Below are 16,520 nucleotides of genomic sequence, written 5' to 3'. Positions count from 1 at the left end.
ATCATATTTTAAACACTAGGAGGCATTAATAGTTAAAGGAACTTTGGAATTAATCCTTTCCCAGTTAATAATAACTCCCTAATTTTTCATTCTATAAATTAAAAATTTATATGTGGGTTTGCTTTAAATGAGAAATACCAATAGATTATTTACATATCTCTGAATATTAACCATAAAAAATCCTCTTTCAACATTTGAGTTAAATTCTTCTGAATAATTACTTTACAAAATATTATTCCTTAAAGCCATCCTGAAGACATTGCAGCAGAAAGACAATTCTTTAGACTGTCTAGTGCTAAATAATATAATGAGAATCTCATCTTTCCATAAAGCATAGGTGGAAACAATATTTCTCAGAAGTATTCTATTTTAGAAATTTGCCTGTATCTAAAAGAATATTTCACTATATTCTAGAGTTTCTACATACTCACTAACAATTGCCTATTAAATATATTTATTTTAAAATTTTTGGACTATCTGTTGGATATATTAGACTATTGGGTTTTTTAAAATAATCATTCCTTTTCAAACTTCCATTCATATACAGTAAGTAATATTTTCATTTATTGCCCTCTATCTGCCTGGTATTCTGCTAATGAGCCCTTTAAATATTGTTTCTTATTTAATCCTGTTTAACACAAAAGAAAGTGAAGCTCAAAGGGATTAGACAGAAATTGTTCACAAGTAGTAAAGCCAACATCTGCATATAGGTCCTCTGCCTCCCACTTGTTTTGACAATTGTACATCTGACAAGTTAAGCATCTTTTTCTTCCTAGATGAAAGATTATAGGTAGGCTTCCTCCCTTGAAAGCTATTTTGCAACTGCTAACATTCCTTGATAAAATTTTTATCTTGGTAAATTTTTTCACCTAAGGAGGAGACTAACATAGAAATTAAAATGTAAAATAACTATTAAAAAGTTTTAACAGTTCAAAACAAAGTTTACTATTTTTAATTTTAGTGTATGTCATTTAAAAATATCAACAATTCTTCAAAGTTTTATTACATGAGCATTGTAATACTGTATTTGGGTATGAAGAGAAAACACTACTAGATAGCTGCTATTATATGTGCAAATGGTGCAAAGAGAAAACAAAAAAAAGTAGGAAAAGAAAAACAAAATAATACACCCTTATCAATGGTAAGAATTATTGTTAAAAGCATGTATTTTTAATTGTAGTAGAAGATAGAAACAAAAAGACTATATGTGTAAACATTTCTATTCAAAACAAAACTATTTTAACGTTTTCAATTAAGCTTTATAAAAGAATATCTAGTTTGCCTAGTCTCGATTTTATATCTGATAATCGAAATTTTTTCTCTCAAAAGATTTTAACTAATAAATCTTGCACATGCCAAATAATACTTCACTCCCCTCTAACTCATTTCAGTTATTTCCAAAGTATTAATTTAATCAGGTGAATTCCTTACTAATCGTTAGTAGTTCTTTACATGTCATTATTTGCTATTCCTTCTGATTTTTAAAAATACTCTGTTTGGTTTTTTTTTTTTTAGTCTTTAGCAAAATAGAAAGCAGACACTTTATGTTCCCTGATTTATACAGATCCCTACTCCACAGTGCAAATTTTACAGTGTGAAAAAAGGACTGTTATTTGGATAAATAAACTTATCTGGGTAAATGTCCCTGCTGACATGCTACACTACCATATTAAAATGGTCACATTAAATTGCTTTTCTTAATAACCTATTTGGAGGGGGGTCTCTTCCCATGCACACTACTGAATCCAATTGCTATTAAATTAACATTAGAAAATGTTAAAGTCATAAGTGTTTTAGTTATTTATAATATTTTATCTTGCTATGTTCAACTTCTCAATGTTAAAAATGGTTCTTCAGTCTCAAAATTTAAGTTAAATAAACTAGTTATTCCAGTAAAATGGTGGACAATCCAAATGAAAATTATTAGCAGGCTTGTTAACAAATCAGCTATTTTTCTAGTACTACGTACTGCAGTTTTATCTGGACTGTACCTGGAAGGTAACAATTGCTAAACATCCTCAGAACATATACAGCACTTTCAAGTAAGATAGTTAAAACTGCTGGCATTTTTACACACATTGATCATGAGGAATATTATCACTGGCATCATCATCTCCTTAGGAAACAAAGACCACCTCCTATGTAAATTTTAAAATATTCATATACAGTAAATTTATATGTAAGAATGATCTGGGGGAAGGGAACCGACATATGTCTATTCATTACCATGATACAATTGGGTATAAAAATGTCTACCTCTCCCATTTTGAATTATTTTCTGTTCAGAAAACAGAAGACATTTTAATTTATGATGGCTGGTTAAGGGGAGAAAGGCTTGTGATTTCTATGAACGAGATACTAGTCTTATGTGAGATACACACCTGGAGACGTAAAACAATTTTATAAATTATTTAGCTGGAACTATATAGTAATTTTGTGCTAGCTACAGCATATCTCAAAAGCCTACACCTTATCTCCCAATGCAATTTCTCCCAATGCAATTTCACCCACACCTTATCTCCCAATGCAATTTCTGCTTTTTACCAGCGAAGTTGGAATTGTATTATTGTGGGATACGCGGCATGTTCGGTGTTGAATAGGCTCCGAGGGCACGGCTGTCACTTGGGGGTTATGCTGGGGCACAGAAGTTCGTTGGGGTAGGGTCATCCTCCTAGGAAGGCACCGCAAAGGCCCAGGCATCACGTTTGCAAGCCATTTTTCCCTTAGCACGGTGCGGGGCAGCGTCTCGGTGGCTGTATTCAAGAGCCAAGGCTCCGGCCTGCGCGTCGGCCGCAGGGGGCGCGAGCATCTGTGAGCCCAGCACAGGGCCCAGATCCCAGGCTGCAGAACCCTCTTAGAAACCGCTGTCGCGCGCCGCTGGACGCTGGACGCTGGACGCAGGCACGCAGGCCCACAAGTCCGCAGGCCGAGGCCGCAGTTTTCCCAGCCCCGCCGCGGTTGCCAAGGCGACCGCCGCCGAATGTTCCCGCGGCGGGCCCCGCCCCCCGGCCAATCGGACCGGCGCTCGCCCGAGCCCAGATTCTCTTTGTTCCGCAGCCATTTCGGGCCCCGGACGGGAGGCAGCGCCGCTTCGGCAGAAGGCCCGAGCGCCGGAGGCCTCTGGGATGGTGTGGGACCGGGTAGGTGGCGTGAGGGTGCGCGGCCCGGGCAGGAGCGGAGACAGGGTATTCCAAAGCTGCCTCATGCGCGGTGGGGAGAAGTGCCAGGTTCGCCCGCCCTCCCGATGCCTGCCTGGCCGTTTGGAGCCCCGCAGCGGCGGCGGCGCGATTCTAAGCCCAACAGCTGCCGGCCGGGGCGCCCTGGGGTCGGGGTAAGGGCGGGAGGCGACGCTCCTCAGGTGTCCCAGGGCCCGTTATAGGCTGCGGGAGGCGAGGGTCCGCTGCCCGGAGGAGCTTTTGCCCCCGCCTGTTAAGCCGCGGCGTTTGCGAGCCCTTGGGCGCGGTAGTGTGCTGCCCTGGGACGGCTGCTTCTCGCCACTGCCGGGCGCTGCTCGACGTGGGCCGGTCTTTGTCCCGCCCCGGCTCCTTGGGCCCTGGGGTCCCAGGTCCGTGCACACCTTGGTTTCAGAGGGCAGATCCCTTCCTCCCCGCTCTTTTTTCCCCTCGGGGCCTCTTGGCTTCACCGCATGTAAACATGATTTTGCTGTTTGTAACTACGTGTTTTGCGTGATTTTGTGGGTTTTGCACTTATTCCACTCCTATGTGTACACGCAACCGGGAACAGCTGCTGAGGAGCAGACTGGCCGCCGCAGACTGGTTTTGGAGTGGCTGTTTTTTTTTTTTTTCCTTTAAAAATTATCTCGTGCTGTTTACCTATTTTAAAATCAACTGGATTTTGCAATATTGCTTATAATTTAAATCTGTTATCCTAATCACTGATCGATTTGGTTCAGCAACGGATATAAATGTAGAAACTTGAAGTTGGAAGCTATCTGCTAATTAATTCTGTTAGTTGTATTAAGAAGCTAACTCCCACTCCCCCAAGAAAAGATAAAAGTGCAAGATGTTTGGTGTAGCAGGTATTTGGATTTTTTACGATTGTAAAATGGCTGTCTAATTGTGCTCATTTTTAAGACAATAAAAGTACTTGCTGGAGCTCAAGTTTCCGTATTATATCCATATTTTCATATTGCAGTAATAAGGAAGCGTATTCGGTGGAACACGGAATTCAGTTTTTTGAGAAAGGATTCTGTTTTCCACTTTTCCCCGACCCTATATCCCAATTGTTCTTCTAGAATGACTGCACCAAGCTGAAACTTGCAACTGCAAAAAAGAAATTGAAGGTGCAGGTTTGTTTCTTGGCAAATGCATTGAGTTTGACAGAGTTTTTACTTCGTGTAATTTAACTAAAACCTATTCAACTATTAATCCTCCATTTTCTTTTTCCTAAAATGATCCTCCAGCTTGGATTAGCCTTGATGTGGTTCTTATCTCTATTCTTTCCGGAAATTATTAAATTTCCCCACCAAAATATATAGGAAAAAAATTTTTATACTCTTACCTCCAGTTCCCAAAGCCATTTGTCATTATATAAGGTGAGCAGAATAAGATTTTGGTAAAAATATTCTGATTATAAAATTTTCCAGTATCATCACTTGTTATTATATTCATTGTCTTATGACTGTAGTTTTTCCTAATTATATAATGTTAAAGCTATAACATGAATTCAGTTTTTCTAAAAGCCAAATGAACTGAAATGTATGCCTCTTCTATTTAGAAAAATTTCTTGTGTTTGTTAATCATGTTGGATTCTACAAACTTTTTTTTAAGAAGGACACTATTTATTTATTTATTTATCTATTATGTGATGCTGAGAATCAAACCCAGTGCCTCAGATGTTCGAGGCAAGCTCTCTACGGCTGAGCTATAACTCCAGCCCCCAAACCTTTTTTTTTTTTTAAAGAAAAGATATCAGGTTATAAACCAAGCCATGTGACATAAGTAATGAAATAAATTTATCAGATATGAACTGGAGAGGAGAGAGCAGTAAGGGGAAGTTATTTTTATTGGCCAGGGTATAAAAATTATGAATATTCCTGCAATTGATTTTTAAATACCTATTAGTTGAGGAAAGATCTTTTTTCCACCCTTAAATAGTTTGGTTTACCATCAAAAGAGTGAGAAATCGAGAGAGACTCACTTTATTAATTACCTGATGATATTTCAAAAACAATGGGGAACAATGTCATGTTCAAAAAGGAAGAGTAGAATTCCCCAGGTGTTGAGGCGCTTTCTTGGTCTTATTTAGCCAGTACTATGGTAGATTTCTGGGAGGGTATTGGTAGATGAGGGGTTTACTGGGTTGCAGAGAGAATGAATACAATGGAAGACAGATGTTTGCAAAAGCAGTAACTATGATTTATAGTTAAATAGGTGGGGGTTCTTCTAAGAGAAGTTCTAAAGCCAACTTTGAGTTACTCCAAGACTTGTATACTAGGTAGGATTCTTTGAAGTACTGTCAGTTGGTGTAATAAGTAATAATGTTAGTATTCAGAAATCTCAATTGTCAAGTAAGATATTGAAATAGGAAATAAGGGCTGCAGATTTGTCTTGGAATTATCTGGAATAGATAAACCCATACAGGAATGGTGGCCACATCTTATTCTGAAGAGGCATTCAATAGCAGAGCAAATATTTGAACTCAGTACTAAAAGAAAACTGGCAACTGAAGATAATAGGTTTGGATTGTTATATGCCTTTTGTTTTAGCAGTACTGGGGATTGAACCCAAACTCACTCAACCTCTGAGGTAAATCCCAGCCCTTTCTGTTTTTTTGACACAAGGGTCTCTTTAAGTTGCTGAGGCTGGCCTTGAACTTGCCGTCCTCCTGCCTTGGCCTCCAGAGTTGCTGGGATTATAGGTGCTTACCACTGTAATACCTATCTTGATATGTTATCCTTTTTAATGGTTAAATCTTTGAAACAAAGCAAAACTTCTTATTATAGTGTAGAGGTTAGAAAAGAAATTTTAGAGCCATACTACTTAGATGCAGATTTTGGTCCCCTCTGTAATTATCTGTGTGACCTTGGGCAAGTTACTTCATCTAATGATTATGAGGATTAAATGAGTTAATACAATAAGCTCTTAGAACTGCACCTGGCATTGTGATTGTTCCATAAATAATAGCTGCTGTTCTCATCAATGTCATTATCATTGTTAATTACTGTAGAAAACTAGGAAATAATCATAAAATAAGAATTTCAGAAAACTATTGGAAAATAATCATAATAAAACTTGCCAATAACAGGAACAGGACTTTGCAATAATTGCTATTAATCCCTTTGGTTGCATTTTCCTCCAATATATTTTCTGAATTTATTTGATTTTTTTAATACAGTTAAGATTTTGCTATTATGAATAATTTTGTATTTTTTTTAACCTGGCATCATAAGCATTTTATTATGCTATTGACTTATTTTGTCAGCTTTTCTTATGGGCACGTAATGTTTGTGTGACTCATAATTAAAGAGCTTTTTTTTTTTCGATTATAAAAGAGTACGATGAGCATGTTTGTTCATAAAACAATTTATGTGTTTTGTATTGTTTCTCTAAAGTGAAAATATTAGGGCAAAGTATGTGATCATCCAAAGTTTATGGTCAATATTGCCAAATTGCTTTTATTTAAAGAAATATAAAAATGGTCTTAAAGTAAATTGGAGCAACACAGATTTATTGACCCTATTGAACTGGGGTAAAAAGAAAGAGTGAATTAGCATTTTTTTTCTTGTAATGTCTTAGGCATTTTAGCATACATTGTTACTTTTACAACCATTATTTTTATACTCCTCTGCTATAAATGGAAGTTACTTCCATTTTACTTATTGGAGAAGGAAGATTAGATAAGTACTTTGCCCTCTCAGTGTTCAATCCTGAATCTGAATCTAGATCTGCCTGATTGAAAGTGCATGCTTACTTTGTATTGCCTATATACTATACATATTCAGAATCTTATATAAGTAACTATAAATTATAAATCACATTATTGAGATAGTTAATTGAGCTGGAAATAATGAAGAATCATAAAGTTAAACCAGATAGAGCTTTACTTTCTATGTTCATTTTAGGAAAGGATAAAAAGAAATCCTTACCTGAATGAGATAAAATTGTTAATGAATATATAAGCAGGATTCTAAAATCAATGCAGTAAGTATTTTAGGATGCAACATTCTTTGTAATGATATCAGTACAAATATGAAAAAAGAAATTATCAAAATTTGTTTAAATTTGGTGACTCAGAGAAGTTAAAGACCCACTAAATAATTAATTGAAAAATGCACTTGGTAAAATCCCTGGTAAAGTTGATGAAATTCTTAATGGAGAAATAAGCAAAAAAAATTAATGGAGATGTTCCAGGTAAGGAGAATAAAGGGAACTAATTTTATACTGAAAAATTAAGCAAAGATAGAAATATATACAGATTTGTTGGGTTTTTTGTTTTGTTTTGTTTTGTTTTGTTTTTTGATACCAGGGATTGAACTCTGGGGTGCTTAACCACTGATCCACATTCCCAGCCCTTTTTTGTATTTTATTAAGAGACAGGGTCTCACTGAGTTGCTTAAAACCTTGCTAAATTGCTGAGGCTGGCTTTGAACTCTTGATCCTCCTGTTTCAGCCTCCAGAGCTGCTGGGATTACAGGCGGGCACCACCACACCCGACTAAAACATACAGATTTGAGTGCATTTTATAATGAACTCTGAAGACTTTAGTAATTATAATTATTATATATATAATATAATATTATATTATTATATATAATAATAATTATCTTTATCCTAGATGCATAAATCCTACCATAGATGAAATTGTTCATCTGGAAAGTCAACATCCCGTTGCTTTTGTCTTTACTGAGGAAGGCATTAGAGAAGAGAGCTATTTTAGTAAATCATGAATATATACTAAATAAATGATTATGAATAGATGGTATCCACCAAATATTAAAGAAATGAACATAAAATTTTGGAACCATTGATCATTTGTGTTTTTGAAAAATACTCGATAAACTGAAAATGTAAGTTGTTTATTTTAGCTGGAACATAGGAAAAGAGGGAAAGATGACAAACTACAAAAGACTTTGCCATTTATTAGTGCCAGGATTATCTTTTGTCCTCCATAGATTTTTGTACCAGTGGGGAGAGAGATGTAAACAGTTGAGTGCAGGCACAGGTTTTGTGATGTAAATTTGTACAGCCCCAAGGAGGGCTACAGTAGACTTCTTGAAGAGAGTGGAGGAGTGGCAGGCCAACTAGGCATTTCAGGGACCTGAAAAGTATAGAGCAGGATCCACAAACTTTCTCTGTAAAGGGCTAGATAATAAGTATTTTCTACTTCATGGGCCATAACAACTCTGCCATTGTAGTACAACACAGACAGAAGGTGAGAAAACTAATGGATGTCGCCAGATTTGACTGGAGGGCCTTAGACAACTTCTAAAATACAGTACAGAGTTTGAGGCAGCCTGGGCAACATAGTGAGATATCCTGTCTACAATACTATTACTACTACTACTAATAATAAAAATTTAATTTTTCTCTCTTTAAAACACAGCACAGAGGGATTTGAGGAGGAGACAACCTCCTGAGCCTTGTGTTGCCCTAACATGAACCATTTGAAAGATTTGAAATCAGGAAATTTCATTGTTTGTATGAACCATTAAGAAAAGAATAAAATAGTTTTAAAGCATTACATATCAATAAGAGAAAAACAATTCAGTTTTTTAAATGAGCAAGTTCACAGAAAAGAAAGTAGAGCTAGTCAGTAAACATGAAATAATGCTCTACCAGTAGGAAAATACAAAATAAAGCAGTATTTTTCCTCCTATCATACTAAAATGTTTTGCTAGTATGTTGACACTTTGTAGGGAAACTCTAAATTGGATAATTTGGATAAATCATTACAACTATTTTAATTGTAAAGTAAAATCATGTTTGACCTAGCAGTTTCCATGTCTTAGAGAAACACATGGTATATCAAAAGCTGTTGTGTATTAGGATGTCTTTGTCAGTAACCACGGAGCCTCTGTACTTTCAGATCACTTTTCATTTCCTGTACTCCATTTATCAGAGCCTATTCTTATTGGGTGTGATGGCACATGACTACAATCCCAGCAACTTGAGAGGTTGAGGCAGGAGGATCACAAGTTCAAGACCAGCCAGGACAATTTAGTGAGACTTTTGTCTGGAAATAAAAATTTTAAAAGAAGGCTGGGGATTTAGCTCAGTGGTAGAGCACTTGCCTAGCATACCTGAGGACCTGGGTTCACCCCCAGTACCCAGCCCCACATTCTTTTCCCCTAAGTCTGTCTTCTCTGTCTCTGTCTTTTAAAACAAAACAAAAAACTTCTCCAACTCTTCAGTCCCTTTGGAATTTACTGTCCATCATCTGCAAAATCCAGTCTCAACCATTTCTTAAATATTCCCTTCATTTTCTTTTTCTGATTCAAATCTTACTCTTCTACTGTGTAGTTGTGCCTGGTTTTGTTTGTTTGTGTGTTTGTTTGTTTACATAGCTTTCCTTACCACTGTTCCTGGAAATGGGAAAGGTGTCTACCACAAATCTCCTTGCTGCTTTCAGACTGTTCTCTCTCCTTTCTCCCTAAAAATCCTAGACTTTGGGTTATATCATAAAGGCCCAAGTGCCACCAGAATTTTATATTGATCTAGAATATGTGTGTGTGTTCGTGCGTAATGAATAAAATGGATATATAATATATATATATTTATATATATATATATATATATATTTATATATATATATATATATATATATATAAACAGATCTTTCCAATACCTGGCCTCTTTCCCTAGACATCTCTTTCAGTGCTCTTCCCATCTACCCTATCTCATCCAGTCATTTCCACAAAGATATCCTCTTTGTATTGTCAACAATTGTCATGCTTCCAAAGTTACCATTTCATGTTGTTCTACTCTGTGACCAGTGTTTCCTAGTTTTGAGGTTCATTCATAGTGCCTCAACCCTAACCATCTTCTGCTCTGAATGGAATCTCCAGTCCATTGATCCTGTTACTATTGCTCTCACTTACCTTCTTGATATTTCTACTTCCTTTCATGGGGAATTTACTCAGCTTAAATTCCATGGTTAATTTCTTTGGATCCCATTCCTTACTCTTTGCTTGTTTGGCAAGACCAGGGTTGTAGTTAAAACCAAGCTTTTTTTTAATATTTAATTTTTAGTTTTAGGTGGACACAGTATCTTTGTTTTATTTTTATTTGGTGCTGAGGATTGAACCCAATGCCTCATACATGCTAGGTGAGCACTCTACGACTGAACCAAAACTCCAGCCCCAGAAAAACCAAGCTTTTTGAGTGTGCTTGCTTGTGTAGTTGAGTGTGGCCAGAAAAAAGCACACAATCACACATGACCACAAACCTCAAGTGGGTCCTTCATGCTGCCTGGTAGTCCTGTATTTTCCCAGTCTGTTCACTCTCCCACGTTTCTAAGTGACTATTTTTATGTTTTCTTTTCCTCAGATGTCCTATAACTCTCTTCCCATCCTCACTTTAAGCTAATGACTTTGGTTTCTACTTTGTAAAAAAAATTAATTAGAATTTCACAGACTCAGGGCTGGGGTTGTGGCTTAGCAGTAGAGCACTCGCCTAGAACGTGTGAGGTGCTGAGTTCGATCCTCAGAACCATGTAACAATAAATAAAATAAAGACATTGTGTCCAACTACAACTAAAACAATATTTTTTCAAAAAATTTCATAGATTCACCACCCCACAAACCTGCTAGTATATGTGGTAATATGTGTTGTCTTCCTGCCTGTTACCTTAGACTAACACCTCCTGTTGTCATCTGCAATGTTTTGAGGACATTGCTTTAGCCTCTCTTACATCACCCATTTTCTTCTCTTATTGAATCATTTCTACTAGCAACAGACATGTTATAACACTCATTCCTCAGTATGTGTGGGAGATTGGTTCCAGGACACCTGCCTCACAGGGTAGCAAATCCATATTTGGCAAATCCCTTAACATAAAATGGCATAGTATTTGCATAGAACCTATTAGATTTTTTTTAATCATCTCTAGATTACTTGCAATACCTAATGCTATGTAAATGGTTGTTATAGTCTTTATGAAGTAAAGATAAGGAGAAAAGTCTGTATTGTGTTTCATATAAACACTGGTTTTTTTTTCCTAATATTTCCAATCTGCTTTTAGTTGAATCAATGGATGTGGAACCCACAGGTTCACTACTCATTTCCCCAATTTATTGGTTTCTTCTCCAGCACTTTACTAATCCTTCTCCAGTCAAGCCTTTGCCTGCACCACTCTTGCAGAGCTGTCTCATTAGGTTTTTCAGTAGCCTCCATATTGCTAAGTGCCAAATATCTGATTCACTTCATTGTACTTAACCTCTAAGCCACATTTGACACAGCTCTTTGCTCCCTTTAGTCTTAAAACACTTTCTGCATTTTTTCCAGGATGCCACACACTCTTGGTTATCTCCTACTTCAAAGTTGGCTCCTTGTAATTCTCCCTTGCTTTGCTCTTCACCGACCTCTTAATGTTAGAGATATGTAAGTTTCAGTCCTTTTTTGTTTTGTTGTTTGTTCCTATTTGCACTTCTTCCATTAGTAATCTCATTCAGTCCCATGGTTTTAAATAACTTCTAAATATCAGTGATGCCCAAAATTTAGATCTTTTGTCTCTCTCCCTGATTTCAGTCTCATATGTACAACAGCTTATTCAACATCTCTACCTAAATGTTAAAATGATAGACAACAAACTCAGCATATCCAAAACTAAACTCATAAATTTATTCTCCAAAACCTAACCACAGACTTCCTTTTTGCTGTAAATGGCAATTCTGTCCTCTAATTAATTCAGACCAAAAAGGTGTTACTCTTGATTTTACTTTTTCTTTCACTCTTAAAATCCATTTTAGGAAAAAGTTTTAGGAAAAACTGTTTTCTGTTATCAAAATATATTCAATATCCTACCATGCTTCTCCACAGTTACCATCACCCTAGTCCAAATCGTTATCATTATCACCTGTTGGATTATGGTAATATGTTATTACCTGATCTGTCCACTTTATTCTAGGCCCTCCTGGCAGTATTTTCTCAATTCAGTAGCAGAGTTAAGCCTTTTACGAACTAAGACAGTTGTTCTCTTTTACTTTTCTATTCAAAGCCAAGTAGTAGCTCCTACTCTGGTCTTAAAGTATTCATCCTTCTGTACTTATAAGTTGAAGTCCTAACATCCAAGGTGATAGGTAATATTCAGAAAAAGGGCCTTTGGGGGTGATTAGTTCACAGCAGTGGAATCCTCATGAATAGGGATAGTGCCCTTTATAAGAATTGCCTGAGATCCCTTGAAGGACACAGCAAGGAGCCTTCTGTGTGCCAGAAAGCAGACCAGATTCTAAATATGATTGTGGATTTCCCAGACTCCAGAATGGTGGAATAATGATTTTTTATTATAGCAGCTTGAGTGGATATTCTCTCCTTCACTCAGAAAATCTAATCCTTAAAGTGGCCAGTAAAGCTCTATATGATCTGCCCAACTTGCTACCCTTTCTCCTTATCTCTTTACCTCATTTCCTACTACTCCTTTCCCTCCTTGCTCATTGGCCTCATTTCTATATCTTTACTATCTGGAATGTACTTAACTATATCTGCTTGGCTTGGTAACCTCACCTCTGAATCTTTACTCAGATTTTACCCTTTTTTAAACCCTCTGTTTAATACTACTGTTTCCTCCCGGACCCGCCCTAATCCATCCTGGATGCATTGTTAATTTTTACACAGCACCTACCGAATTCTAATGTCCTATATTAGGGACCAACAAGCTGGACCCCCTGGCCTATTTTTGTACAGCCTCCGAGCAAAGAATGGTTTTTACATTTTTAAGGTCTGTAAACAAGGCAAAGAATATACAAAACATATGTAGCCTGCAAAGCTTGAATATTTATTATCGGCTCTTTTCAGAAAAAGTTTTTATTTTATTCTTCTTGTTGTCTTTCTCCTCCTCAAGAATGCAAACTCTAATAAGGCAAAATTCCTTATTTGACTAATTGCTGTATCCACAGCAACTATAGCAGTGTCTATAATATAGTAAGCTTTCAGTAAATATTTTTTAAAAGGAACTTTTGTGGTACAAAATTTTAAATAAGTTGAGTATTCATCATTAAATTACTGTAATTAGTAATGAAATAGACCCATATATAATAGCTTGGAAAACCAAGCCGTAGGGAGAACAGAAAGAGCTCTCCAAGTATATATATCAAATGAATACCAGAATACCTTGGGCTGGGTCAGAGGGGACAGGACTACAAGAGGTAGTTGAAAGGAGCTTGATTATCATCCATATTGTTTACTTTTCTTATTTCTTTAATAATGAAAAGTAGTCACATTAATTTTTCATTTATAGATTTTTTTGGGAAAAGAGCATGCAAAAGTAAAGGCTCTTAGTTCAGACAAGCTTAGCATGATCAGGAAACTGCAAGAAAACTGGTTTGACTGGAGAATGAAAAACAAGGGGAACCCAGAGACTGTAGAGTATGAATCTAGATAGGTATTGGCCCAGATTAGACATAGCTTTGTAGGCTATCAAAGGATATATAATGTTTTATTTTAAGTGTGATGGGAAGCCATAGGAAGATTTTGATGGGAAGACATAATAAATTACAGGTTTAACTAGATCATTTTGCTATAAAGGAATAATAGAAGACAGGAAATCTATTTTAGCAGATTATGATCTCAGCATGGCCTCTGGAACTCCCAGGTGGAGGAGGTGAATGGTCAGGTTCCAGGTGTATTTTAAAAGCATATTTTTTTTTTTTTAAGAAAGAGTGAGAGAGAGGAGAGAGAGAGAGAGAATTTTTAATATTTATTTTTTAGTTCTCGGTGGACACAACATCTTTGTTGGTATGTGGTGCTGAGGATCGGACCTGGGCCGCACACATGCCAGGCGATCGCGCTACCGCTTGAGCCACATCCCCAGCCCCTAAAAGCATATTTTGATACTACTGGTAGACGGTTTGGATGAGGGGTATAAGGGAATTCAAGGATGACCACTTAGTAAGGCTTGAACAACTAGATGAAAGCTGGTAGCATTTAGTGATAATAGGCCACTGGAGTAGGAACAGATTTGGGTGGGATAGAGAAAGGGAAATGAGTTCAGTTTCAGCTTTGTATGGTGATTCATGCCTGTAATCCCATCAGCTTTGGAGACTGAGGCAGGAGGATTTCAAGTTCAAGGTAGCCTCAGCAATTTGGTGGGACCCTGTCTTAAAATAATTAAAAAGGATTGGAAATGGAGCTCAGTGGTAAAGTGCTCCTGGGATTTAAAAAAAAAAAAGTACTATTTCAGCCAGCAAAGTATGAGATGCCCATATGCCCATTAAACAAACAAATGGGTATGTCTTGTAAGATACTAGATACTTCAGTGTGAAATTCGGGATGCTGTTTAATGGCACAGGCTGGATGAGATGATATAAGTAGAGAAAAGAAAGGGGGCCCAGGGTACTTAGAAATAAGGGGAGCCAGTAAAGAAGACTATAACAAAGACCAGCTAGTGAAATAAAGGGAAATAAGGAAAACATGGTGTCATCAGCTAAGACGTGAAAAAGTGGTTGCCTGTGTTCAGCATTGTGAAGAACATAAAACGAGGCCAAGAAGAAATCACTGGGTTTGGCAACAAGGAAATCCACCTCCCAGGAGTGAAGTAAAGAAGGGGAGACAAGGTGGGTATAGTAAACTACTCAGAAGACTTAGACAGGAGGATCACATATTCTACAACTGGCCTGGGCAACTTAGTGAGACCCTGTCTCAAAATAAAAAAATAATTGGGCTGGGGGTATAGTTCAATGGTAAAGCACCCCTGGGTTTAACCCCAAATACCACAAAAAGGAGAAAAAAAATAAAGAAAGGTATCACAGTGACTATGCACAATTTTAAAATGTTTCTCTGAGTAGAGGAGAGTAGAGAAATAGAGTAGGTGTGAGAGTGAACAAGGTTAAAGTAGGGTTTTAAAGATATTGTTATAAAATGATTTAAATTTTAAAGAGAAGCTATGGAAATAATTTAGAGAATTCCCGTGAACAATTCACCTGGATTCACCAATTTTTAACATTTTGTTACATTTGTTTACTGTCTACTCCTGCCATGCTGTTAATTTTTTTGAATGATTACCAAAGTAAGCTGCTTACATCTTTGCCTTTTAGCCCTGAACACTTTAATGTATGTATTATAAGAGCAACATATTCTCTTAGGAAACCATACGATATCAATTTTTTTATGGCCCATATTGCAATTTTGCTTGTTGTCCCAGTAACATCTTTTATACCATTTTGTTTTCTGCCAGTACACAATCCAGTGCAGGGTTTTACATTTAGTTGTCATGTCTGTTTAGACACAAAGAGGTATTTTCTTTTTATTTTTTAAGCTAGAACTTTGCCATTTGAGAAAAAATCCCATGAGAATAAGTACTATTAATTATCTCATTTCATAGATCACAGTTTAATTATTTTTCCATGACTAATAAGTGACATAGCCAGAACTCAAAGCAAAGCAGAGGGACTCCAGTATTGCATTCTTAACTGCACTATAGTATCTGCCATGTAGTGCCTGGAAAAATCTAAAATTCCCTTATTTGAAGTGGACAGATAAGGCAAAAATGTAGACCACAGGCAATGATCCTTATATCAAAAGGAAAATTTTTATATTTCTTGTAGTGCAGTACTTCATAATGGTAGATCTGTTTAATATGTTATCCTGATAAGAACAGAAGGAAGAACAAGAAAAGTAATAATATTTCAAGTTTTATATAACTTTTTCAGACTTTGGTATAAATGATGTTTTCAGAGTTATTGGTACAGATTGCTTAGAAAGGTAAAATTAAATATTTAGATTAATTCTTTGATAAGATTGAGTTAACAGTATATGGACTTGTTCGAAAGGGTTCTGATCTGTTTGTTTCCACTTATAAAATGCTGATTGTCAAGCTTTTATTAGAAAATATTAAGATAATTTAGGAAAAGAGCATTGAAGAGTGAACCATTAAAACTATAGGTGCTCCAGAACAGGAATTAGAATGCTCAATTGGATTTTTTGTTTTATATAATTTTCTATCACCCAGTTTTGAGGACATAATGAAAAAGGACTTTCATTGCATAGAAATCCAAGTTATCATCAACTTTTTTCTATAACATTTGCAACCAAAGGTTATTCTTACTATTGAATGTGACTTCTATAAGAAATTATTTAAGGCAGTCCCAGTACTGTGCCCTTGCATAGGAGCACATGTATTTGCCAGAGAATCAAGTGACATGTAACTCTTACTCAGGTAACTTAGTTGTCCCAGAACTACATTTGAACAATTGAACTGAGTACAAGTCTCCCTGCAGGATAGGAGGTACGTAGAGAATTTCAGTGGCAAGTATAAAAGAAAAGAAATAGGGCTGGCTTTTTTGTATGGAGTAGAAGCATATTTATTATTTACAGTCAATTGAATGTATTATTTCTGGAAGCTGA

At 36.5% G+C, this 16,520-nt stretch overlaps 1 protein-coding gene across 2 annotated transcripts in view; it reads left to right on the top strand.

The window, feature by feature from the left end:
- The first annotated feature begins 2,981 nt into the window (after positions 1 to 2,981).
- Tnpo1 (transportin 1) overlaps positions 2,982 to 16,520 on the top strand; it is a 90,089-nt gene continuing 76,550 nt past the window's right edge. The window contains exon 1 of one of the 2 annotated variants that reach the window (XM_078043765.1): positions 2,982 to 3,140. Coding sequence is in view for 1 of the 2 variants with exons in the window: in XM_078043750.1 (XP_077899876.1) it covers positions 3,126 to 3,140 (15 nt within the window). In the remaining variant the exon portion in view is untranslated. The remainder of the gene's footprint in view (positions 3,141 to 16,520) is intronic. The other variant, XM_078043750.1, reaches the window with a different exon arrangement.

Source organism: Ictidomys tridecemlineatus, chromosome 1 (assembly GCF_052094955.1).
Source record: "Ictidomys tridecemlineatus isolate mIctTri1 chromosome 1, mIctTri1.hap1, whole genome shotgun sequence".
NCBI classification, from domain to species: domain Eukaryota; kingdom Metazoa; phylum Chordata; class Mammalia; order Rodentia; family Sciuridae; genus Ictidomys; species Ictidomys tridecemlineatus.
The sequence above is the reverse complement of the archived record's forward strand: the minus strand, read 5'-3'. Positions and strand labels throughout refer to the sequence as shown.